The following is a 27,848-nucleotide window of genomic DNA, read 5'->3' on the forward strand; positions in this document are numbered from 1 at the left end:
GGGTCAGAGAGACCCAGAACTTCCAAAAGAAGGCCCAAGGCCCCACAGCAGCTTGCATTGCTTCACAGCTGGGCCTCATCTGGGCACCTCCAAACCCCAAACAAAGACGAGAAATCCCCAGATCTCTCCATAGCTCCTGCTGGGCAGCCTCAGGCAGAGGCTAAATTAGGACCACCTTAGAGATCCAAGACCCAGTGTACCCAGTGGTCAGAGTGGGACCATCCAGATTACAACTCCTCAGATCCATAAAGGACACACTCAGGGAGCAGACTCAGTGAGCACCAAAGCCCCACTGAAGCAAGTCTTGCCCCAGAAGGGTGTCTCTAGCACAGAAGTTCTCCCTCTGCAGACACAGCTGATCCTCACAGCCAATTGGCCTGGAGGTCAATTCCTCTCAGGAGTACCTACAACAATCAAGGCCCACCTACAACAAGACTGTGCACAAAGCCCACAAAGGGGTGCACCAAGAGTGTCCACCTCAGGTAATTGGGGAGGCTGAGCCACTGGGCCCTATAAGACACACAGCACACAAAGCCACTCTATCAACACAGGGAAGCAGCCAAAATGCGGAGACAAAGAAACAGATCACAAATGACAGAAATGGAGGAAAACAAACTACTGGATATAGAGTTCAAAGCCACGGTTATAAGGTTTTCCAAGAATTTTCTAGAAACTGCTGATAAATTTAGTGAGACCCTCGAGGATATGAAAAAAGGCCAACTAGAAATTAAGCATACACTGACTGAAATAAAAAATATTATACAGAGACCCAATAGCAGACTAGAGGAGCCCAAGAATCAAGTCAAAGATTTGAAATATGAAGAAGCAAAAAACAAAAAGAAAAAGAATCCCAAAATATCAAGATAGTGTAAGGAGCCTCTGGGACAACTTCAAACGTACCAACATCCGAATTATGGAGGTGCCAGAAGAAGAGAGAGAGCGAGATATTGAAAACCTATTTGAAGAAATATTGACAGAAAACTTCCCCTACCTGGTTAAAGAAAGAAACTTACAAGTCCAGGAAGCGCAGAGAACCCCAAACAAAAGGAATCAAAGAGAACCACACCAAGACACATCATAATTAAAATGCCAAGAGCAAAAGACAAAGAGAGAATCTTAAAAGCAGCAAGAGAAAGACAGTCAGTTACCTACAAGGGAATACCCATAAGTCTGTCAGCTGATTTCTCAATAGAAACTATGCAGGCCAGAAGAGAGTGGCAAGAAATATTCAAAGTGATGAATACCTTCAACCAAGATTATTTTATCCAGCAAAGCTATCATTCAGAATTGAAGGTCAGATAAAGAGTTTCACAGATAAGGAAAAGCTAAAGGAGTTCATCACCACCAAACCAGTATTATATGAAATGCTGAAAGGTATCCTTTAAGAAGAGGAAGAAGAAGAAAAAGGTAAAGATACAAATTATGAACAACAAACATGCATCTATCAACAAATGAATCTAAGAATCAAGTGAATAAATAATCTGGTGATCATAATAGAATCAGGGACATAGAAAGGGAATGGATTGACTATTCTTGGGGGGGAAAGGGGTTTGGGAGATGCGGGAAGAGACTGGACAAAAATCGTGCACCTATGGATGAGGACGGTGGGTGGAGAGTGAGGGCGGAGGGTGGGGCGGGAACTGGGAGGAGGGGAGTTATGGGGGGGAAAAAGAGGAACAAATGTAATAATCTGAACAATAAAGATTTAATTACAAAAAAATTTACACTAGTAAAAGAGAAAAATGGTAATTGGCGTACGATGATACCCTTTTCATTGGCTAATCAGGGCTATATGCAAACTAACTGCCAACTAAGATTGGCAGTTAACTGCCAACAAGATGGAGGTTAATTTGCATATGTAGGCACAATGCAGGGAGGCGAAAGGGGAAGCAGGAAGAAGCCCCCTGCCACTGACAGTGATCGGAAACCCAGGGGGGAGCTAAGAGCCTTTGCCCTGCCCCCCAGCCATGATCGGAGAATCAGGTGCCTTTTCCGCCCTGGCCAGTGATAGCAGGAAGTAGGGGTGGAGCCAGCGATGGGAGCTGGACAGGGTTGAAGCTGGCAGTCCCGGGAGCTAGGGGTCCCTTGCCTGGGCCTAAAGCGAAGCCCACGATCGCGGGGCCGCTGCAGCTGCGGGTCCCCACTGCCAGAGCCGGACGCCTCGGCCAGAGGTGTTAGGCCTGGGCAGGAGCGGAGCCTGCAACCGCGGGGAGCTGGGGGTCCCCTGCCCACGCCTGACACCTCTGCCGGAGGCCTCAGGCCTGGTCAAGGGGCCGATCCGGTGATTGGTGATCGGAGGGTGATGAGGGTCAACTCCTCTGGCCGAGGCATCAGGCCTGGGCAGGGGGCTGAGCCGGGGATTGGGGGGATATGATGGTCCCCTTGCCCAGGCCTGAAGCCTGGGTCAGAGGCGTCAGGCTTGGGAGGGGGGTGGAGCAAGCGATCAGAGGGAGATGGGGGTCCCCTGCCCAGGCATGATTCCTGGGCCAGAGGCATCAGGCCTGGGCTGGGGGCAGAACCAGTGATGGGGGGAAATGAGGGTCCCCTGCCCAGCCCTGACACCTCTGTCAGAGGTGTCAGGCCTGGGCAAGGGGCCGATCCTGCGATTGGAGGGTGATTGGGGTCAATGCCTGAGGGCTCCCAGTATGTGAGAGGGGGCAGGCTGGGCTGAGGGACACTCCCCCCCACACACACCCAGTGCACGAATTTCATGCACCGGGCCCCTAGTAATAATAATAATAATATATTCCCCAGGTCCATCCATGCTGTCGGAAAGGGTAACAATTCCTTCTTTTTTACAGCCAAGTAGTGTTTCCTTGTACAAATGCACCAAAGTTTTTTTACCCATTTATCTGCTGATGAGAATGTGAGCTGCTTCCAGATCTTGGCTATTGTAAATAACACTGCTAGGAACAGAGGGTGCATAATTCTTCCTGATTGGTGTTTCAGGATTCTTAGGATATATTCCCAGAAGTGGGATCACTGTGTCAAAAGGCAGTTCCACTTTTAATATTTTAAAGAAACTCCATACTGTTTTCCAGTGGCTGCACCAGTCTGCACTCCCACCAGCAGTGCAGAAGAGTTCCCTTTTCTTGTTGTTTGCTGATTTATTCATGGGAGCCATTCTGTACATTTCTCTGATAATTAGTGACCTTGAGCATTTTTTCATGCCTATTGGCCATCTGTATGTCCTCTTTAGAGAAGTGTCTATTCAGGTCCTTTGCCCATTATTTGTTTGTCTTCCTGGTGTTGAGTTCTATAAGTTCGTTATATAGTTTGGAAATTAACCCTTTATCAGATGTATCATTGCTGAATACGTTCTCCCATACAATAGGTTCTCTTTTCATTTTATCTGTGACTTCTTTTGCTGTACAGAGCTTTTTTTGGATTGACGTAGTGCGATTTGTTTATCTTTTCTGAGTTGCCCTTGCCCTGGGAGACATATCAGCAAAAATATTGCTACGAGAGATGTCTGAGATTTTACTGCCTATGTTTTCTTCTAAAATACGTGGAACGAACAGACTGATGCCTAAGAGGAACAAATGAGGGTGACTGAGTAAAGAAGGTGAAGGAGCCCTAGCCGGTTTGGCTCTGTGGACAGTCTCAGCCTGCGGGTTCGATTCCTGTCAAGGGCACATACCTCGGTTGCAGACTCCTCCCCGGCCAGGCTCTGATAAAGGTGCATGCAGGAGGCAACCAACTGATGTGTTCTCTCACATCAATATTTCTGTCTTTTCCTCTCTCTTCCACTCTCTCTAGAATCAATGGAAAAATATACTCAGGTGAGGATTTAAAAAAAAAAAAAGGAAGGTGGATATACAGAAGGCCAAGAGACATAGAAGCATCAAACAGACCCTCAAACCTCAGAGGGAATTTGGGGGAAGGGGTAAGAAATCAACCAAAGGACTTGTATGCATGCATATAAGCATAACCAATGGACACAGACAGTAACGGGGTGAGGACATGAGTTGGGGGGTGGGAGTGTCTGGGGAGAGGTCAATGGGGGAAAAGGGAGACATATGTAATACTTCAAATAATAAAGAATTTAAATTTTTTAAAAAAGGAAATAGCTCAAGAACATATGTGCATACACCATGGACACAGTCAATAATTTGTCATAAATTTTTTTCAGCCAAAACCGGTTTGGCTCAGTGGATAGAGCGTCGGCCTGAGGACTGAAAGGTCCCAGATTCGATTCCGGTCAAGGGCATGTACCTGGGTTGCGGGCACATCCCCAGTAGGAGATGTGCAGGAGGCAGCTGATCGATGTTTCTCTCTCATCGATGTTTCTAACTCTCTATCTCTCTCCCTTCCTCTCTGTAAAAAATCAATAAAATATAAAAATAAAAAGAATTTTTTCAAATAGGTTTTCAATTTCTTGCTCTCTCTGCTCCCTGGTGGTCAGTGTCTGCCATAGCTACTGGTTGGATGGACAGACACTTAGCCTTTTATATATAAAGACTAGAGGCCCGGTGCACAAAAATTTGTGCACTCGGGGGAAAGGGGGGATCCCTCAGCCCGGCCTATGCCCTCTCGCAGTCTGGGACCCCTCGGGAGATAACGACCTGCTGGCTTAGGCCTGCTCCCGGGTGGCAGAGGGCAGGCCCAATCCCTAGGTGCAGCCCCTGGTTGGGCTCAGAGCAGGGCCGATTGGGGAGTTGGGGCGCCGCCCCCTGTCATGCACAGAGCAGGGCGGATTGGGAGATTGCAATGCCACCCTCAATCACGCTCAGGGTAGGGCTGATTGGGGGGTTGGGGCACCGCCCCCTGTCACACTCAAGGGAGGGTCGATGGGGAAGTTGCGGCGCCACCCCTTGTCATGCACAGAGCAGGGCCAATCAAGGGGTTGGGGTGCTGCCCCCTGTCACGCGCAGAGCAGGGCCCATCAGGGGGTTGGGGAGCTCCCCCCTGTCACTCACAGAGTAGGACCAATAGGGGAGTTGGGGCACCGCCCCCGTCACACACAGAGCAGTGTGGATCAGGGGGTTTGCGATCCTGCTGGCTGAAGCCCGGCGACTAAAGCGGGTTTCTGGGGTTTTGTTTAGCTTCTATATTTGTAACATAGTTGCTTAGAGTTGCAGCTCAGAGGCCGGGAGCAGCAGGCGGGGAATGTTGGAGACCTCCGTCACTGAAGCAAGCAAGCCTCATGTTAGCTTCCAGCTGCCTGGCTGCCGGCCGCCATCTTGGCTGGCAATTAATTTGCATATCGCCCTGATTAGCCAATGGGAAGGGTAGCGGTCATATGCTAATTACCATGTTTCTCTTTTATTAGATAGGATAATTTATTACATTATCTCTATCAATCGATTTTTGTGTATTGAACCATCCTTGCATTCCAGGAATACATCCTACCTGGCCATGGTATATAATATTTTTACTATGATATTGAATTTGGTTTGTTAGTATTTTGTTGAGGATTTTTACATCAGTGCTTATAAGGAATATTGGTACTTATTTTTATTTTTAATAAAAATAAATTAAATACATACTAAAGGGAAAAAATATATAGCTAACTTCATACTTAATGGTACAAGACTGATGAGTCGGTGAGTGGGAACAAAACAAACATGTCCACTCTTATCATTTCTGTTTTACATTGTACTAGATGTTTTAGCCAGAACAATTAAGCAAGGCAAAAACTTAAAGGCATCCAGTTGGGAAAGAGGAAGTAAAACTGTCATTATTTTCAGATGACATAATCTTGTATAAACAAAATTCCAGGGAATCTAAATAAAAATTCTAAAACTACTAAGACTTAGCCCTAGCTAGTTTGGCTCAGTGGACGGAGTGCCAGCCTATGGACCAAAAGGTCCCAGGTTCAATTCCAGTCAAGGGCACATAACACGGTTGCAGACTTCTCCCTGGCCCAACCCTTGGTCAGGGCTCATGCAGGAGGCAACCAATTGATGTGTTTCTCTCACATTGATGTTCCTCTCTGTCTTTCCCTCTCTCTTTCACTCTCTCTAAAAATCAATGGGAAAATATCCTTGTGTGAGGATTAAAAAATAAATAAAACTACTAAGACTTACACAAGATCACAGCATATAAGTCAACATACATAAATCAATTGAATTGGTATGCACTAGCAATGAATACTCTGAAAATAAAATTAAGACAATTCTATTCACAACACCACCAAAAAGAAGAAAATAGTTGGATATAAATTTAACAAAAAAGGGTCTAAGGCACACTGAAAACTGTAAAACACTCACAAATGCCCAGTACCATGCTCCTGACAGTCCATCCCACCAAGCTCAGAGGGTCATGGAACAAGACTTGTATGGCCTGAACTTCCCTGTCTCTTATAAGGCACTGACTACACCCCAGGGTTGGATCAAGGGGAGCAACTGTAGCCTATTGTCATACCCTGGCCAGTGTGGCTCAATGTGTTGAGCGCCATCCCATACATGCGTTCAATTCCCAATCAGGGCACATAACTGGGTTTCAGGTACAATCCTTGGCCCTGATCAGGGCAAGTGCAGGAGAAAACCAATTGATGTTTTTTTTCTCTCCAATCAATGAAATTGTTAATTTTTTTTAAAGACACTGAAAGGTATTACAATCTTCAAAAGGGAGATCAATCACAGTAGATAGCATTAGAGGTTTCAAAGTCATGCAAGTCATCTACACTAATTAAAGGCAAACATGCAAATTGACCACACCTTCACTATGCCTTAAGCCACACCCACCAGCCAATCAGAGCCACTATATGCAAATTAACCCAACCAAGATGGCAGCCAGCAGCCACGGAGCTGGAGCAAGCAGGAGGCTTCGTTGCCCCAATGATGGAGAAAGCCAACTTCCCGCCTGCCGCAGCCAACTCTGAGCTCCACTCAAAGCAACAGTTTCAATTATAGAAGATAAATAAACCCCAGATACCTGCTTTCAGCCGGCCATGGCCACAAAGCTAGAGCGAGCAGAAGGCTTTCCCTCCCGCCCGCCTGGCCGGCTCTGAGCTCCTCTCAATGCTACAAAGTTTCAATTATAGAAGGTAAATAAATCACAGGATAAAAAAAAAGAAAAAAAGGAGAGGCTGGGAGCTTCCGTTGCCAGGGGGTGCTTGGCCAGCCTGAAAACGGCCCTCAGCCCCTCACCCAGACTGGCCAGGCACCCCAGTGGTGATCCCCCACCCTAAAGGGGGTGTTGCCAGCCTGAAAACAGCCATCAGCCCCTCACCCAGGCTGGCCAAACCTCCATGGGGTGAGGGTCCCCACTGGAAGGGGGCTTGACCAGCCTGCAAACAGCCATCAGCCCCTCACCCAGGCTGGCCAGGCACCCCAGCGGGACCCCCACCCTGCTCCGGGACACCCTTCAGGGCAAACCAGCCAGTTCCCACCCATGCACCAGGCCTCTATCCTATATAATAAAAGGGTAATATGCAAATTGACCCTAACAGCAGAACGACTGGGAATGACTGGTCATGGTCACTATGACACACACTGACCACCAGGGGGCAGACGCTCAATGCAGGAGCTGCCCCCTGGTGGTCAGTGTGCTCCCACAGGTGGAGCTCTGCTCAGCCACAAACCAGGCTGACAGCTGCCAGTACAGTGGTGGTGGTGGGAGCCTTTCCCACCTCCTTAGCAGCGCTAAGGATTTCAGACTGCAGCTTAGTTAGGCCTGCTCCCCGCTGGCAACTGGACATCCCCCGAAGGCTCCCGGGCTGCCAGAGGGATGTCTGATTGCCAGCTTAGGCCCAATCCCCCCCAGGGAGCAGGCCTAAGCCAGCATGTGGTCATCCCCTGAGGTGTCCCAGACTGGGAGAGGACACAGGCCGGGCTGAGGGACACCCCCCGCCCCGAGTGCACAAATTTTTGTGCACTGGGCCTCTGGTCCTATATAATAAAAGCCCAGGAACAGCAGAACAACCAGAATGACCGCTCAACCAGTCACTGTTATGTGCACTGACCACCAGGGGGCAGACACTGAACACAGGAGCTGCCCCTTGGTGGTCAGTGTGCTCCCACAGTGGCAGCACTGCTCAGCTGACCAGGATGAGCCGACGCTCCCACAATGAGCCAATCCCCACAGGCCACGCCCCCCCCACCAGGGCACAAATCCTGTGCACTGGGCCTCTAGTGCAAATATCAAGGGTTTTGCCTCTCTCCAGATATATTTTTATTGCTTTTACTTCCCTGTAATTTATAAAATGTTTCAGATAGCCTAACAAAACTCAATAATATATGACAAAAACAAAAAATTAAATCTACTAATGTAAAAATAGGTTTTCCAGAAATATACTAACAATATTCCTCCACATTATAATGAATTAGAACACCTAATTTTCCTCATCTATAAAATAAGGCCAATGCTATTTACTTCTCACAGACTTGTGAAAACTAAATGAAATAATGCAGGCTTACTCTCATTCCTGATATGTAATAACTAGAGACCCGGTACATGAAATTCATACACGGGGGGGGGGGGGGGGGGGGGCGGTCTCCTCAGCCCAACCTGCACCCTCTCCAATCCGGGACCCCTTGGGGGATGTCAGACTGCCAGTTTAAGGCCAATCCCAGGGATCAGGACTAAACCAGCAGTCGGACATCCCTCTCACAATCCTGGAATGCCCATCAGTAGATGAGTGTATAAAAAATCTTGGATCGCTGGTTCCTAATCACTCACATCCTGGTCACCCCTAACTGCCCCCTCCCACCAGCCTGATCGCCCCTCACTGCCTCTGCATGCTGGCCTGATCACCCCTAACTAACCCCCACTGCTGGCCTGGTTGCCCTAACTGCCCCCCCACCGCCAGCCTGGTCACCCCTCAGGGCCCACCCCCACTCCCCCGCCCCCCCCCGCTGGCCTGATCGCCCCACACAGCCTAGTTATTCATTGTTTGGTCATCCCTCACTAACCCCCCTGCCGGCCTGGTCACCCCATGCAGCCTGCTTGTTCAGTCGTTTGGTGATTTCTCTCTTACCCCCTGCCGGCCTGGTCACCCCATGCAGCCTGCTTGTTCAGTCGTTTGGTGATTTCTCTCTTACCCCCTGCCGGCCTGGTCACCCCACGCAGCCTGCTTGTTCAGTTGTTTGGTCGTCCCTCACTAACCCCCCTGCCAGCCTGGTCGTAGGCAGCCATCATGTGAGGGCGTGAGGGTTAATTTGCATATTACCTCTTTATTGTATAGGATAAGCCCTTAGTAGATGTTAGCTGCCATAATTGTAAATAGAGGGTATTCAGATCCATATTACTCATGTAATCCATTATTCACAAGCCAAGATGAGTAATTACTGGGGTACAAAGAATAGTGACTGGATAACAATGTTATAGTACCAGAGAACTAAGTCCATGAGTACAAATACTGTAAGCTCATTGGTAGTGAAAATGAGATCAACAGAGGAGGAAAAATTCTTGGAGAATAAGTGAGTCAAACTGATTCTTGACTATAAAAAGTTAAGAATCAACCAGTGTGGCTCAGTAGTAGAGCCTCGACATAGGAACCAAGAAGTCACCGGTTCGATTCCCAGTCAGGGCACATGCCTGGGTTGCAGGCTCGACCCCCAGTACGGGGCGTGCAGGAGGCAGCTGATCAATTATTCTCTCTCATCATTGATGCTTCCTTCTATCTCTCTCTCCCTCTCCTTCCTTTCTGAAATCAATAAAAATATATATTTTTAAAAAATATTTTAACCCAGAATCTTTAATAAAGGTAGAGAAAAACAAGTTTAAAGTACAGAGAGGTACCCCCTCCTAAGTTTATGACACTAGGACAGGGGTGGGCAAACTTTTTGACTCGAGGGCCACAATGGGTTCTTAAACTGGACCGGAGGGCCGGAACAAAAGCATGAATGGAGTGTTTGTGTGAACTAATATAAATTCAAAGTAAACATCATTACATAAAAGGGTACGGTCTTTTTTTTTTTTTTTTTTTTAGTTTTATTCATTTCAAGCGGGCCGGATCCGGCCCACGGGCCGTAGTTTGCCCACAGCTGCACTAGGATTTTGTCAAGTCCTCTCTACCATACATTAGAGATTATTTTTCTAAAATTTAAACATGTAGCACATTTCCCCACAAATACAATGCAGAATCATCATATAAGCATTTTAACTTTGTGAAATTGAACTAATATAATATAGCTACAAGTTCTGAAATAATACAAAGCCCTCCATATTTAAGAAATTTGTGAAAAATCACATTGTATTATTCCAAAACTGGCTAAGTAAATTATAAAACTGCTTACAATACTGCCTAGTGTTTGAATCACTTTGAGCAATGAAAAGAACCATTCACCTTCCTGTGTCAGGATCTCGTCAAAAATGCTATTCTTTGCCCTAACCGGTTTGGCTCAGTGGATAGAGCATCAGCCTATGGACTGAAGGGTCCCAGGTTCAATTCGGGTCAAGGGCATGTACCTTGGTTATGGGCACATCCCCAGTAGGGGGTGTGCAGGAGGCAGCTGATTGATGTTTCTCTCTCATGGATGTTTCTAACTCTCTATCCCTCTCCCTTCCTCTCTGTAAAAAAATCAATAAAAATTTTTTTGAAATGCTGTTCTTTGAGAATGAGGTATCTCCTCACACCTGTCAGAATGGCTACCATCAACAAATCAAAAAATAACAAGTGCTGGTGAGGATGTAGAGAAAAGAGAAGCCTAGCACAATGCTGGTGAGAATGCAGACTTGTGCACCATTATGGAAAACAGTATGCAGTTTCCTCAAAAATTAAATATGGAACTTCCATCTGACCCAGTGATCCCACTTCTAGGAATATATCCTAAGAAACCTGAAACACCAATCAGAAAGAATGTATGCACTCCTATGTTCATAGCAGCACACTTTCAATAGCTAAGATCTGGAAACAGCCCAAGTGCCCATCAGTAGATGAGTGGATAAAAAAGCTGGGGGGGGGGGGGGGTCGCGGGAAGCTGTTGTATATTTATACCATGGAATACTATGCAGCAGAAAAAAGAAGGATCTCTTACTGTTTGAGACAGCATGGAGGGACCTGGAGAGTATTATGCTAAGCGAAATAAGCCAGTCAGAGAAAGACAAATATCACATGATCTCACTCATATGTGGAATCCAATTAACAAAATAAACTGATGAACAGAGTGGATCCAGAGACATGGAAGCATGGAACAGAGTGCAGAATCTCACAGGGAAGGTGGGGGAGGGTGGGTGGATGGGAGGTAATCAACCAAAGACCTTGTATGCATATATGCATAACCCATGGTCACAGACAATAGGGTGCTGAAGGCCTAGGGTGGGGTGCAGGGGCAGGCTGGAGGGGGTCAATGGGGGGAAAGGGGACATATGTAATACTTTCAACAATACTTTTTAAAATAAAAATAAATTTAATTTTATAAATAAAATTTAAATTTAATAGCAGTGGATAAATATTAAATTCCACTGCTATTAAATTTTAAAAAATTTTATCTTCTAACAATGTCATTAATGGACATGATAGTACTAACGCAGATAACATGCCTGAAAATCGGTAACTTTGGAACATAAATCACATGTGGTAAATTCTATAAGAAAAGCCAAACAATTGCCACTTTATGCTGGGATGATAATTTAGGAAAGAACTGAAAATATTAGAGATACTGTCAGAAAATTAAACAGCAATATTAAAGAAATAATAGATTGACATCCTCAAAGAACCTGTCCCCACCACTTAAAAAGCATTCTTACAGAAAAATGACACTTGAATTATATAAATTTTGAAGTATGCAAAGTTTTTAGGATATCTCTCCCATAAAATAAAACAACCCAGTTCATGCAAACCCTCAGAAAATGTTGGCTAATTTCATTAAAAAATGATTCCTTTAATTCTAGTATTCCATCTCTCAAATTAAATGTGACTTTTGACATTATCATAATCTTTGGAGAAACTAAGTCTATAAATTGAGTTAATAGCTATTCTGAGGCTCAAAGCATAAGCATTGCATATTTGTCATGATGATTTATCCCTTGTATGGTAGAGGGTTAGAAGGTATATAACTTCTATGGAATCACCAATATATTTTTATATTTCCTACAGACAGGGGGAGAATAAGACCAAGTACTTTGACATAAATTCAAGAATTCCAGTTAGTCTTCTAATTTGTGTGGTCTCCCAGGAATTGTAAATTCTACCTTGCTGCCCTGGCTGGTTTGGCTCAGTGGATAGAGCCTCGGCCTGCGGACTGAAGGGTCCAGGTTCAATTCCAGTCAAGGGCACATGCCCGGGTTGCGGGCTCGATCCCCAGTAGGGAGCGTGCAAGAGGCAGCTGATTAATGATTCTCTCTCATCATGGATGTTTCTATCTATCTCTCCCTCTCCCTTCCTCTCTGAAATCAATAAAAATATATTTTTTTAAATTTTATCCTATTATCATTTTTTATTCATTTCCTATTCTAAAAAAGAAAACTCAATACCCTTTTGTCAAATAACAACTTTCTAATCATTTACTGATGTCCAACCCTTATATGTTCTAAGTTCCTTCTGATAATAATCACAATCGGAATCCCCCATATATATAATTCTAGTATATTCACATTTCATTAATAATATGACCATTGGACCCCAGTTGATAAATGGAGCATCTTTTTCACTGCAGATGACAAATGATAAATCAATCATTATAATAAGTCTATATGTTATGCTTGCATTACCAGCTAAAGCAGTGGTTCTCAACTTTCTGGCCCTTTATTATTTTTTTTAAATGTATTTCTTTATTGATTTCAGAGAGGAAGGGAGGAGAGATAGAAACATCAATGATGAGAGAGAATCATTGATTGGCTGCCTCCTGCACGCCCCCCACTGGAGATCAAGCCTGCAATCCAGGCATGTGCCCTTGGCCGGAATCGAACCTGGGACCCTTCAATCCGCAGGCTAACGCTCTATCTACTGAGACAAGCCGGGCAGGGCACCTTCTGGCCCTTTAAATACAGTTCCTCATGTTGTGACCCAACCATAAAATTATTTTCGTTGCTCCTTCATAACTGTAATGTTGCTACTGTTCTGAATTGTAATGTAAATATCTGATATGCAGGATGGTCTTAGGCGACCCCTGTGAGTCATTCGACCGCCAAAGGGGTCGCGACCCACAGGTTGAGAACCGCTGAGCTAAAGCTTACCAAGATGTTCTAAATGCACAAATACAAGGAGTTAAGGTAACTTATAATTACAGAAAGATAGAGCTTGTATGGAAGCTTAGAGGCCATTGAATCTAATCCTTATATTTTAAGGGTTGTTTTAATTGAGATCCAAAGAGAACAAATCCATCATGCAATAACACTATTATTATACATAGTATAAGCCCATCCTAGTCACATACACATGTATCTTACCTTTCTGATGATGTCTTAGAAGTGACAGTACGGCCACGGACACCTTTTTTTTTACGGTCTAGAGAAAGGACCTCGTTTCTGAGGCTTCTTCCCCACTATGGAAAAAAAATGGAATTTTAATAATAAATATGATAATAAAAAGTCACTTAAATGTTTCTTTTATTTAGAAATTCAAAATAAACAGTCAAATTCATAGCTGTTCACAAAGGGAAGAAAATGAAATCCACAAAACACTTGGCTCCTTTGCTAGTATAGAAATATAAATCGACCAAAAAGTAGTAGAAATAAATTTTAACAAGTTCAAGGTAACTTTAGTTAGAAAATCAACATTTTGAGATTCTAGAGCTTATATAACTATGAAAATTTTTGCCTGTGTCTAAAGGAAATAATAAAAATTATAACATGGAAAGTTAAATAGTGCCTATGATTCTGAATTACCTGAGCTTATAACATTTAGAAGGGATTAAAATTGGTTGCCTATGAATTGCTGCATGGAAATTTTTAGGGACGAATCGACATCTTACTGACAGAGTAGATTTTTTTTTTGATTTTTTTTTAATTATTTTTTTTAATACATTTTATTGATTTTTTACAGAGAGGAAGGGAGAGAGATAATTAGAAACATCGATGAGAGAGAAACATTGATCAGCTGCCTCCTGTGCACAGCTCCTACTGGGGATGTGCCCGCAACCAAGGTACATGCCCTTGACCGGAATCGAACCTGGGACCTTTCAGTCCGCAGGCTGACACTCTATCCACTGAGCCAAACCGGTTTTGGCAATTTTTTTTTTAATTTTTTGAAGAGAATTATTTTATATATATAAATTTTTTAATTGATTTCAGAGAGGAAGGGAGAGGGAGAAAGAGATAGAAACATCAATGATGAGAATCATTGATCATTTGCCTCCTGCATGCCCCACACTGGGGATCGAGCTTGCAACCCTGGCATGGAATCGAACTGTAACCTCCTGGTTCACAGGCCAAGGGTCAACTACTGAGCCACTCTGCCTGGGCCAGAGTTTAGATTTGATCTGACCAGAAACAAAAGTTGAAATTGATTCATTTAATATACAAACTGTGAATTTACACAAATAAATTATTTATCTTATTTCTATGCATTAGTCTCCAGTTTGAAAAAAATTTAATAGTAGCTTATCTCACAAGGATGCATAATGATTATATACATAGTAAATTTAAAACATTCTCTTCCTTGAAGAGAAATCTGTACAGCCATGTTCATAACAGCATTGTTCACAACAGCTAAAAGGTGGAAGCAAATCAACTGTGTCCCATCAATGGATGATTTGATAATCAAAATGTAGTATGCACATACAATGAAATATCTGCCATTGAAAAGGAAGGAAATTCTGACATGCTATAACATGGATGAAACTTGATGACTATGAAATAATAGAAAAAAACATTTTGGTCTCTGCCCCCAGCTCTTGGCACAGAGCTCCTAAAGACCCCTGCAAATTGCCTAAGAAATAAGAGAACAAATAGCAAGTTAGCCTGGAGGTCAAATCACCCCCAGTATTGCCGACAACAATCAAGGCTTAACTACAACAAGACCGCGCACAAAGACCACAAAGGGGTGCACCAAGAAAGCATAAATAATGCGGAGACAAAGAAACATGACAGAAATGGAGGATATAGAGCTAAAAAATGCACTTTTAAGGTCTTTCAATAATTTGCTAGAAACTGCCGATAAATGTAGTGAGATCCCCAAGAAATCTAATGAGACCCTCAATGTTGTGATAAAGAACCAACTAGAAATTAAGCATACGCTGACTGAAATAAAGAATATTATACAGACACCCAACAGCAGACCAGAGGAGTGCAAGAATCAAGTCAAAGATTTGAAATGTGAAGAAGCAAAAAACACCCAACTGGAAAAGCAAAATGAAAAAAGAATCCGAAAATACAAAGATAGTGTAAGGAGCCTCCGGGACAGCTTCAAGCGTACCAACATCAGAATTATAGGGGTGCCAGAAGATGAGAGACAGCAAGATATTGAAAACCTATTTGAAGAAATAATGACAGAAAACTTCCCCCACCTGGTGAAAGAAATAGACTTACAGGTCCAGGAAGCGCAGAGAACCCCAAACAAAAGAAATCCAAAGAGGACCACACCAAGACACATCATAATTAAAATGCCAAGGGCAAAAGACAAAGAGAGAATCTTAAAAGCAGCAAGAGAAAGACAGTCAGTTACCTACAAGGGAGTACCCATACGACCGTCAGCTGATTTCTCAACAGAAACCATGCAGGCCAGAAGGGAATGGCAAGAAATATTCAAAGTGATGAATACCAAGAACCTACAACCAAGATTACTTTATCCAGCAAAGCTATCATTCAGAAGTGAAGGTCAGATAAAGAGCTTCACAGATAAGGAAAAGCTAAAGGAGTTCATCACCACCAAACCAGTATTATATGAAATGCTGAAAGGTATCCTTTAAGAAGAGGAAGAAGAAAAAGGTAAAGATACAAATTATGAACAACAAACAAGCATCTATCAACAAGTGAATCTAAGAATCAAGTGAATAAATAATCTGATGAACAGAATGAACTGGTGATCATAATAGAATCAGGGACATAGAAAGGGAATGGACTGACTATTCTTGGGGGGGAAAGGGGTGTGGGAGATGTGGGAAGAGACTGGACAAAAATCATGCACCTATGGATGAGGACAGTGGGTGGGGAGTGAGGGCGGAGGGTGGGGCGGGAACTGAGAGGAGGGGAGTTATGGGGGGAAAAAAGAGGAACAAATGTAATAATCTGAACAATAAAGTTTAAAAAAAAAAAGAAATAAGAGAACAAAGTACATAGTACATGTCAGCAACAACATAACTTTATTTATTTTCCAAATATTTTCAATTCATGGTTGATTGAATCCACAGATGTGGAACCCACAGATATGGAGGGCCAACTATATATAATATAAATAATTTGTACTCCACGATAAATTCAATATGCTAAAACATAAAATAAAATATATAAATGCAAAGAGACAAAATTTTCTTAAAATAATAGATTTTGCCCAGCCAAAGTGGCTCAATTGGTTGGGTGTAGTCCTTCACACCAAAAGGTTGCCAGTTCGATTCCCAGTCAGGGCATATACCTGGATTGCAGGTTCAGTCCCCAGTCAGGGCATGTACAGAAGGCAACCAATCAATGTTTCTCGCTCACACTGATGTTTTTCTCTCTCTCTCTCTCTCTCTCTCTCTCTCTCTCTCTCTCTCTCTCTCCTCTCTCTCTAAGTAGGTCTTAGGGTGGGGATTTAAATAACAATAATTTTTTTCTTCCTATTAAATTGACAACAATCTTACTGTGTGATAACACCCAGTGCTAGTCAGTTTGTAGAAAATAGGAGCTCTCATTGGTGGCAATATAAATTAGTGCAAACTTTCTGTGAGACAATTTTGCAATATTTATTAAAGTTTAATATAAAAATTCCTTAGACCCAGTAATCCCACTAAAAAATGGTTCCCCTTATATGTAAAATGATGTTCACTGCAACATTGTCTCTATTAGTAAAACTGGAAAAAAACAAACATCAGTGGGGGGTGTGCAGGAGGCAGCCACTCGATGTCTTTCTCTCAACGATATTTCTATCTATCCCTCTCCCTCTCTCTCTAAAATCAATTTTAAAAAACATATTTTAAAAATTTTGTTCCACTCTCCAGCTCTCCCAACAAAAGGACTTTTTTAAAATGAAAATAATTTGTGTGAGGCAAGAGCAAAAATAATACATAAAAAGTGCTATCTTAAGCCTCATTATAAGATTCTGCAATAATGGTTAATACTGATAAAATTAAAGTCCCAATCTATAATCACAGTATCTTTTGGAAAAACAATTGTGTTACCCTTTAAGATAAACCCTCTCAAATTTACAAAACAAGAATAAGAGAGCATATGATTCTAATAAGCTTGATATTCTCATATATTTAAAATAATTTATTTTACAATGAGATTTGAATTTGAAAAAGAAAAATAATGCATAATAAGGTATACTTATATTTAAACAAAAGATCTTAACCTCAAAGCATCAGTTCAACATATACCTGAAACAAACTAATTTAAAACCTACAAATAAATAACAACAAAAAAATACAAAAGGACATATAAGAAAATAAAAAATTCAGTTTCACTAAAATGTTTTAAGCACACCAATAACACTATATACTTAAAAGAACTAAGTTTTTATTTACCCCCTGCAAAGGGAGATCCCACCGTTCTGAGCTTCTGAGTTTGGACAGTGGTGATTTCACATGAACATCTTCTGGTTTTGCATTTAATATCTTTGTTATCTGAAACCAGAATGAGAATATAATCAATTCAATTAAAATATAAATAAAAACTGAATTAGCTAACAGATATTTTGCTATTAGTTGTAAAGAGTTTTAAACTAGTGCTTAATTTATAGGCAGTTAAATATAATTTTATTTTTAAAAACCTCTCATTCAATATAAAGGTCAATAAATGAAGTATCACAATAGCTCTATAAATATTCTCTTACCTACAGTCTCTTCCCCTTAAAATCTTTCAAAGGCTATCCTCATAGTTCTCTAATACACCAATCTAAGTATGGCTACAATACTTAAACTATAATAATGAAACCCATTACTTATAGATAAAATTCTTAATAATCTAGGCTTTCACATCACTCACACATAAACACAACCGTGTTCAAACACGTCACATATCTCTAGAACTTTGCATGTACTACTCCCTCAATATAGAATGCCCTTTCCTCTGTCTCTCTCTTGTGAAATACTTCAGATTCTGCTCAAATTATTCTTTTATCCATATAACCATCGCTCATATTTATGCATTCCTCGGTTGCTTCTTGTATGTACCCTGACCAGGCACATATAAGAAACAATACACCGGAGTATTCCTTTCTCTGGGTATTAGTGCTTGGTACATTTAGGTTACATTATTTATATTACATGTAGCACACTATATTGTAACTATTTGTCTACTTGTCTATCTTCCTCTCCAGACTGTGGATGTCCTTAAAGAGAGGGCCCTCATTTAGTCACCTTTATTTATTTTACACTCAGTCACCTTTATATTTCCAATGTGTATGGCTCATGATATGCTAAATAAACAAATTAATCCATCTTAGCCACAAGTTTGAAATAATCTATTTTTAACTTAAATAACTTTCATATTAAGGGAAAGTTATCAATGATGGTTAAGCATAAAGTTCCACCTACAAAATATAGCATATAATAAGCACTATGTGAACTACAAACAGTGACAATCTAAATTAAAATCAATGAGAGTAAAGCATAAGTCAAAAAGACAGAATAAATTTGAAGAAAGTGAATCTCAACTCTTTCACTTCATGAGCAACTCTGAATTAATCCTCCTGTGTATCAGTAACTTCTTTTTGTTTTTTCTATTGCCCTTGACCGGAATCGAACCTGGGAGCCTTCAGTCCATAGGCCAACACTCTATCCACTGAGCCAAACCAGCTAGGGCAGTAACTTCTTAATTATACCTATCCTATCTAATAAAAGCAAAAGATGGTAATTGGCATATGACCGCTACCCTTCCCATTGGCTAATCAGGGAGATATGCAAATTAACTCCCAGCCAAGATGGCGGCCAGCAGCCAGGCAGCTGATGCGAACAGGGAGGCTTGCTTGCTTGCTTCGGTGATGGAGGACTCCAATGTTCCCCGCCTGAATTGCCAGCCTCTCAGCTGCAACTCTAAGTAACTATGTTGCAAATATAGAAGGTAAAAAAAACCCAGAAACCTGCTTTACTCAGCGGAGCTTCAGCCAGCCGGACCGCAACATTGTATCAAATACAGACGGTAAACAAAGGTCAGAAACCTGTTTTCAGCAGCCGAGGCCTCAGAGCTAAAGCTGGCCCAGAATAAAAAAAAGAAAAAAAGGAGCGGTTGGAGCTTCAGTCACCCGTCAGCCTGAAAACGGCCCTCAGTCCCTCAGCCAGACTGGCCAGGCACCCCAGTGGGGACCCCCACCCTGATCCAGGACACCCTTCAGGGCAAACCAGCCAGCCCCACCCATGCACCAGGCCTCTATTCTATATAGTAAAAGGGTAATATGCCTCCCGGCACCAGGATCAGCGTGACAGGGGGCAGCACCCAAACCCCCTGATCCGCCCTGCTCTGTGTGTGACAGGGGGCAGCGCCCCAACCCCCTGATCCGCCCTGCTCTGTGTGTGACAGGGGGCGGTGCCCCAACTCCCCTATTGGCCCTACTCTGTGCGTGACAGGGGGGAGCTCCTCAACCCCCTGATCGGCCCTGCTCTGTGTGTGACAGGGTACGGAGCCCCAACCCCCCTGATGGGCCCTGCTCTGTCATGACAGGGGGCAGCGCCCCAACCCCCTGATCTGCCCTGCTCTGTGCGTGACAGGGGGTGGTGCCGCAACTTCCCTATCGACCCTGCCTTGAGTGTGACAGGGGGCGGTGCCCCAACCCCCCAATTGGCCGTACCCTGAGCGTGACTAAGGGTGGCATCGCAACCTCCAGATCCGCCCTGCTCTGTGCATGACAGGGGGTGGCGCCCCAACTCCCCAATCGGCCCTGCTCTGAGCCCGACCAGGGGCTGCACCTAGGGATTGGGCCTGCCCTCTGCCACCCGGGAGCAGGCCTAAGCCAGCAGGTCGTTATCTCCCGAGGGGTCCCAGACTGCAAGAGGGCACAGGCCAGGCTGAGGAACCCCCTCTCCCCCCCCCCCAGTGCACAAATTTTTGTGCACCGGGCCTCTAGTTCTGTATAACAATGTACCTCTTTGCCCTGGTGGGGTAGCTCAGTTGGTTTGAGCATCATCCCATTATGCCAAGGTTGCAGGTTCAATCCCCAGTCAGGGCACATACAAGAAACAATCAAGGAATACAAAAATATGTAGAACAACAGACATTTCTCTGTCTACCTTTCTCTCTCTCTTTCTTTTTTTTTCTCTCTCTCTATTCCTCTCACGCCCTAAAATTAATAAAAATACTTTAAAATATATAATTGGAATTTATATAAACTAAATGCATGTATCTTGTGACTACACTGTAGTCCATATGAGTATGGTTAACCTAAACAATGACTTGTGTCCTTTTAACCACTTCTCAAATCTGTTATTATATTTTCTATTTTAGAGGCTAAGCCACATTCTCTTCTCCTAACAATAAATTGGAATGCTATTTGATTGTGGGCTGTCTCATTCTAAATATCAGAATGACTCATAATTTGAGCATAAACAAAGATTACTCATGTCCAAAGATTTAAAAGCTGTTATAGCAGGAGCACCTAAATATATAAAAAAAGCTCTTTGAGGTCTTTAAGGAAGAGATGGACAGCAATACAGTCATAGTAGGGGACTTTACCACTCCACTGTCATTATTGGATAGATCTTCCAGACAAAAAATCAACAAGGGCCCTAACTGGTTTGGCTCAGTGGATAGAGTGTCGGCCTGCAGACTGAGGGGTCCCAGGTTCGATTCTGGTCAAGGGCATGTACCTTGGTTGCAGGCACATCCCCAGTGGGAGGTGTGCAGGAGGCAGCTGATTGATGTTTCTCTCTCATCGATGTTTCTAACTATCCCTCGCCTTCCTCTCTGTAAAAAATCAATAAAATATATTTTTTTTAAAAAAAATCAACAACCTTAAATGGCACACTAGATCAGATGGATTTCATTGACATTTACAGAACATTTCACCACAAAGCTGCACAATATACATTCTTCTCAAGTGCACACAGTACATTCTCAAAAACAGACCACACATTAGGATACAAAATAAGTCTCCACAAGTTCAAGAAGACTGAAATCATATCAAGCATCTTCTCATATCACAATGGCATAAAACAAGACATCTATACTAATAAAAGCCTAGGTGGCCCTTGTGCATGATGTCGTCACAAGATGGCCCCCACAAGATGGCCACACGCACAGCGGAAGCAGGGCCCGGCGGCTACTCCACACAGTGAGGCCTGGGGGTCCTGTGGCTCCACACAGCGTGGAGGAGGCCGGTCCTGGCAACTCCACTGCCTCGCGCGGAGGAGGCAGGTCCTGGTGGAGGAGGTGGGTAGTGGCAGGGGAGGGCACTTGGGCGCAATCGGGCCGGCAGGGGAGGGCAGTTGTGGGTGATCAGGCCGGCAGGGGAGCAGTTAGGCATCAATCAGGCCAGCAGGGGACTGGTTAGGAGCCGATCAGGCTGGCAGGCAGAAGCGGTTATAGGCAATCAGGCAGGCGGGCAGGCGAGCTGTTATCGGGCCTAAACCGGCAGTCGGACATCCCCCAAGGTGTCCCAGATTGGAGAGGGTGCAGACTGGGCTGAGGGACACCCCCCACACACCCCATGCACGAATTTCATGCACCAGGCCACTCGTCAACAATAAAAACACTGAAAAACATTAAACACATGGAGGCTAAATCGCATGTTACTAAACAATGAATGGGTTAACAATGAAATCAAGGAAAAAATCAAAAGATAACTTGAAAAAACTGAAAATGACCACAGTCCTCAGTCCACACATCAGGTGAGCAATGAGGCAGATATAAGTTGAAGTACATCCATGCAAACGGTGGGGCCTGGTTGTGAGACCTGGAGTGAGGCCAAACATGAGTTTTGAAGACCTGGCCTTGTGAAATTATCAGCTAGGACATGGCTAACTTCTGATACCACTGCAGCCAAGAGATCATGGACACCTACCAGCAAAGGTTACAAGCCCTACTCTCACGCAAGGAATACCATCTCTAGAGACCTCACAGGGTGATCTGAATAAATTCCTAACTAAGCAAGTCATGTTGGGTACTCATCCCCTAAGCCTATATATAACTTCCTTAGATAAAGGTTTTAAGCCAACCCCATCCCCATTCTTGTGCAACTAGGTTAACAAACGTTTGAAATATCAGAATACCCCTCAAAGAGGGTATTACTAGTAACCCTCATAACAATTTAAGTTTTATTTATTGATATTTTTAAGAAAGAAAAGGGGTGAGGAGAGAGAGAGAGAAAGAGAAAGAAAGAGAGAGAGAGAAAGAGAGAGAGAGAGAGAGAGAGAACGAGAGAGAGAGAGAAACATCAACTTGTGCTTCCTTGTATGTGCCCTGACCAGAGATCGAACCCACAACCTTGACATATCAGGACAATGGTCTAACCAACTGCTACTCAGCCAGGGTAACACTCACAACATTTTGAAAGTACATAATCTTGTTCACTATCCTAGAATTTATTCCTCACTTTCCTTTCTCCAATCTTCCTTACGCCCCCTCCTTAATTTCAAATGAATATAAGAAGCTGCCAAACTGTATTCTCTGGAGCATTTGAGCTAGCTCCCCAGATGTTGTCAGTTTTGCTCAAATAAACTTTTTTTTTTTTTCAGTGTTTCCCACTGCTTCCCTGGTATACTTATGTATGTCTAATACATGTTAAGTATTCAATGCATATCTACTAAGCAATGCCTTAAATTTGATTTTAGAAAATAATATTCACAACATAGTTAAGTAGAAAAAACAAATTATAAAACAGTATTTTGTGGTTTTCTATTTTTTTTAACATATAGATAGGCAAATTAGAAGGCTATACAACAAAGTATTAATTTTGGTTGTGTCTGGGCAGACACAACCCAATTGAATTTTTGCTCAATTGAATTTTCTAATTTCTCTGCAACAAGCTAGTTTTGCTTTAGAAATATTTTTAAATACTTCACACTCAAAATAGTATCAGTGTCTTGTCCTTATATCTATCAAAGCTCTAATCCTTTCAGTAATTTCTTTCCCTAGCTGGCTTAAGAGAAAAAGCAATAATATAAACTACTAACATGAATGTAATATGCTAATTTCCTAAGGAATTCCACATTTTAAAATGCAATAGTTCAGGCACTCTCCCTCCCAGGAGCACACCCATGCCTTTCTCTTACCCCTCTTCTTCCCCCTCCCTCCCAGGCATACATCTCCTAAACTCTAAGGGACTCTCCAAGGCTTGTGACCAGGGGAGCAATGGGCAGCAGCAGCTCGTCCCTAGCTCACCACCTGAACCTGTCCCCAAGGTCCCTTTTCTCTGATTTCTTAGTGAGCCAAAGCAGCTGAATCTAGTTTATTTCACCACCTAGTCTCTTTCCTGCTGCTTCTTCTCTTTTAGGCCCTTCCCTGTTTCATTATCCCCAGCTTTAATAAATGTCCTCTAAAAATCACTAAATAAGTAAATAAATTTAAAAAATTAAATGCAGTAGTACAACTTTATATGTATACTAAAGGCCCAGTGCACAAATTCATGCACGGGTGGGGTTCCTTGGCCTGGCCAGCAATCAGGCCGATCAGGCAGCTGGCCCAGGGGAGGGACTGTGGGAGGTTGGCTGGCCGTGGGAGGTTTGCTGTGGGAGTACACTAACCACCAAGGGGCAGCTCCTGTGTTGAGCATCTGCCCCCTGGTGGTCGGTGTGTCATCATAGCGACCAGTTGACTGGTTGTAATGGTCGCTTAGGCTTTTTTATATATAGATTATTATTGAACAACTAAATAAATATATTGTAGATAATGAGAAACATTTTAAAAAGTTAAAAATAAGGAAGGGGGGGCCTGGCCAGTGTGGCTCAGTTGGTTGGAGTATTGTCCTGTACACTAAGGGGTTATGGGTTCAATTCCTGGTCGGGGCACATACCTGGGTTGCAGGTTTGATTCCCCCCTGGGAGGCAACCAATTGATGTGTCTCTCATATCAATGTTTCTCTCTCTCTGCCTCCCCCTTCTTCCCTTCCTTCCACTCCTCTAAAAAAAAATAAATGGAAAAAATATCCTCAGGTGAGGATTTTAAAAAAAAAAGGACAGGGTGTCAATGGAGAAAAAGAGGGACATATGTAATACTTTCAACAATAAAGATAAATTTTAAAAAGGGAGAAAGCATACTTGCATAGATTCAAACTATCTCTCCCAAGGTATCTATTTATTACAAAGGGAAGGAGTAATTTTACAACGAAGTAACCAGGCAAACACCATCTTAAGCAGATGATCAAGACTGACAGCACCAATAAGACATATGATCATCATGTACCCATGACAGGATACACTGAGAAGGGCACATCACTTCTGTTGTATTCTTCCCAAAAAGCCATAACCTTAATACTATATAATAAAAGGCCAGCGAACATAACAGCGTAACAACCAGAACGACCGATCGACCAGTCGCTATGAGGTGCACTGACCACCTCTCGGTCCCTCCCCGCAGCCCGCAGGCTCCAATCGCTGGATGGCCAACAGGGAACCACAGGGGAACCTGGGTGGGTGGCGGTGGGGTGGGACTGGGGACTGGCAATCGGGCAGAAGGCAGACTTCTTGGTCCCTCCGCCCGGCCAGCAAGCTCCGATCACTGGACGGCAAACAGGGAACCAGGGTGGGTGGTGGCGGGGCAGGACTGGGGGACTGGCGAGTGGGCAGAAAATGGCCCTGATCACAGGCTAGTCCTAGGGACCCTACCCATGCATGAATTCGTGCACTGGGCCTCTAGTTTAATCATAAGAAGCTTAAGACAAACCAAAATTGAGGGATATTTGACAAAATACTGACCAGAATTCTTTAAAAGTGTCATAATCAAAGAAAAAAGACTGAAGAACTGTCATAGACTGCAGGGAATCAAGAAGACATGACAACTAAATACAATGTGGACTCCTTGATTGAATCCTAGAACAGAAAAATGACATTAGTAGAAAAACTGAAGAAATCCAAATAATGTCTATAGTTTAATGTAAAGTACTGTACAACCCAGGGATGCCAAAAATAAATAAATAAATAAATAAATAAATAAAATAAAGTATTGTAGCCCTGGCCAGGTGGTTCAGTTGATTAGAGCATCGTTCCGATACACCAAGGTTGCGGGTTCAGTGGCCAGTCACAGCACATACAAGAATCAACCAAAATATTCATAACTAAGTGGAAAAACAAATCAATGTTTCTATTTTTCTCTCGCTAAAATCAATAAATTTAAAAATAATAAAGTATTATACCAATGTTAAATTTCTTAATTTTGATCATTGTACTAGAGTTATTAAGATATTAACATTGGAGAAAGTTAAGTGAAGGTTATACAAGAACTGTACTATTTCTGTAAATCTAAAGTTACTTGAAAAAAGTTTAAATTACTGTATTTATTCAATATTATGAATTTCTAATAGTGGAATTTCAGATTAAATTCTATGAAGCAACAGCGTAAAGCAGACAGCATTTCACTTCACTGAAGGTATTACACAGAAAAGGAGAAGTAGTCAGTACACAGGTACTTACAAGTGGGTACAATAGCAATGTAAGATTTTTTTAAATCTCCCTCATTTACCCCACTTAAGCTAAATCCAGAATTTTACATAAAGAAACCACGTCTCAATTCCAAAGTGTTGAGTTCAGTTCAGGGCAGCTTCCCTGTTCTGTTAAACTTTGGGACACAGAAACACAGGCTAGGGGAGAAGATTAGATAGAAAGCACTGCTTTATTCATTTACCTCCTAGCCCACAAAAAAAAAAAAAAAAAGAAACCACATCCTGGCCAATATGGCCCAGTTGGTTGGGCGTCCTCTTGTGTACCAAACGGCTGCCAGCTCAATTCCTAGTCAGGGCACACACCCAGGTTGTGGGCTTGAACCCCAGTAGGGGGTGTGCAGGAGGCAGCCTATCGATATCTCGCTCTCACATCAATGTTTCTCTCTCTCTCACCCTCTCTTTTCCTCTCTCTCTCTAAATAAAAAAAGAAACCACATTCCAAAGATCTGAAGTAAGCCAAGGTAGAAATAAAGTATCTAAAGCCATGCTCTTGTGTGGTCTTATAAGGTTCTCTTGATTCCCTCTCATAGCCTTCCTTGTTCCACAAAATGTACCAAATTAAAGTTCTCTGTGCCAAAGAAAAGTCTCCTGTGTATAATTTGAAATGCTTCAGAGAAAAGTGTCTAATAAGTTATTATAACATACTAGTAAATCAGGGTTTCTATTGCATTTAAATCACAAAATTCTAGAGGAAAAAAAGATTATCTTTCTAAAAATGGATAAATTTTTTTAAACACTTCCTAAGTAGGTAGAAACTTCATTTTGCTTGTTCTGCTACTCTTGGCTTATAAAGAATGAATGAATGAATAAGTAAATGTTTAAAACAACATACTACAAATAGCAATTTCAGTACATAACTTGAGTATAACTCTTAGACACAGTATTAGAATAAATGAATGTGAGGCACTCTAATACATTCAGTCATCAAAGAAATACTGTCTTATGTTTTACATAAAATCTAAAATGGGGCCTGGAAAATATACTGGTGTATCTTACAATGATTTCAAACAAGGCTGATCCCAGAGAAGGTTTCCTGGCTAACCCTCAGTTAATTAGGAAACACCATTCTCATAAAAACACTAATTAGTTACAGTTTTACATTATTTTCTTTAAAATTTTATTTAAAAGACAAACAGCAAAATACTTTCAATATTAGTAACTCTAATGATGAACAGGTTAAAAGGAAAACTCATGCATACCTTATGTAACTCAGAAGATGAAGACTTTTTCCTTTTTCCTTCTGTGACAATTTCTACGAAGACATGTTAAAAGTTATCATTTAATATGTAAATAAGATAAACAATATAATAAAAAATCCTTTCACAGCCACCCTTTGCTTTAAACGAACTTCTTGACAGATTTAGAATTTATATTGATACATTTTACAGAACCTGATGGACTAAAAACATAAAGGTCAAAAAATAATAAAAAGAGTAGCAGATTCTCACAAAATGTCTCCATTAAACGATATATATATGATGACAATTTTTAAAAAATAAAGGCAAACTTGGGTCTAAGAACTAAATTCTCTGTCATAAGTCCTAACATCCAATAAGTGTTTAATAAATATTGGTTGAACCATATAACCAAACAAATTATCAAATTTTTATGAGGAGGAGTGGTGGGGGAGAAGCACAAGTTGAGAGCTAGAAGTTGGAAATATTTTACAAAAACACTTTTAATTCTACTATTTAATAATCTATGTACCTGGGAAAAGCTTATATCTTTCCTCATCAACATTTTTCAGACTTCCTGTAGTTTTTTTTAGAATATATATACTAGATGCCTAATACCTGAAAATTGTGCATGGGTAGAATCCCTAGGCCTGGCTAGTGATCAGGGCCAATCTGTGGGGCAAACAGCGGGTCGACGGACAGTGCAATCAGAGGGCCCCTTCTGGCACCCGCCTTGGCTGGCCTGGGGCCTGAGGGCTGGGGGCAGCTCCTGTGTTGAGCGTCTGCCCCCTGGTGGTCAGTGCACGTCATAGCGACCGTTCGTTCCACCAGGCATTCCTGCCGTTCAGTCGATTTGCATATTAGGCTTTCATTATATAGGATTTTTTTTATTGATTTAAGAGAGGAAGGGAGAGGAAGAGAAAGATAGAAACACCAATGATGAGAGAGAATCACTGATTGGCTGCCTCCTGCATGCCCTCCACTGGGGATCTAGCCCAGAACCCAGGCATGTGCCCTTGACCGAAGTCGAAACTGGGACCCTTCAGTCCACAAACTGACACTCTATCCACTAAGCCAAACCAGCTAGGCCTGCAGATTTTTTTTTTTTTTTATGATTCATT

The 27,848-nt window shown here is 42.5% G+C and overlaps 1 protein-coding gene and 1 non-coding gene across 14 annotated transcripts in view; one reads left to right on the top strand and one right to left on the bottom strand.

Annotated features, from left to right (window-relative positions):
• The window catches only part of SENP7 (SUMO specific peptidase 7), a 174,117-nt gene that overhangs the window by 133,493 nt on the left and 12,776 nt on the right, over positions 1-27,848 (bottom strand). For 11 of the 13 annotated variants that reach the window (XM_059688021.1, XM_059688020.1, XM_059688017.1 and 8 more), the window contains exons 2-4: positions 26,752-26,804; positions 17,490-17,588; positions 13,279-13,373 (exon numbers count right to left, since the gene is read on the bottom strand). In XM_059688021.1, coding sequence (XP_059544004.1) covers positions 13,279-13,373; positions 17,490-17,588; positions 26,752-26,804 — 247 coding nt within the window. Of the gene's footprint in view, positions 1-13,278; positions 13,374-17,489; positions 17,589-24,809; positions 24,924-26,751; positions 26,805-27,848 lie in introns of all 13 variants that reach the window. The other 2 variants (XM_059688018.1, XM_059688019.1) reach the window with 2 other exon arrangements.
• On the top strand, positions 25,621-25,750 carry LOC132232165 (small nucleolar RNA SNORA36 family). Its single transcript, XR_009452308.1, has one exon. It is a non-coding gene; the product is annotated as a small nucleolar RNA SNORA36 family (small nucleolar RNA).

This window comes from Myotis daubentonii, chromosome 3 (genome assembly GCF_963259705.1).
Source record: "Myotis daubentonii chromosome 3, mMyoDau2.1, whole genome shotgun sequence".
Lineage (NCBI taxonomy): Eukaryota > Metazoa > Chordata > Mammalia > Chiroptera > Vespertilionidae > Myotis > Myotis daubentonii.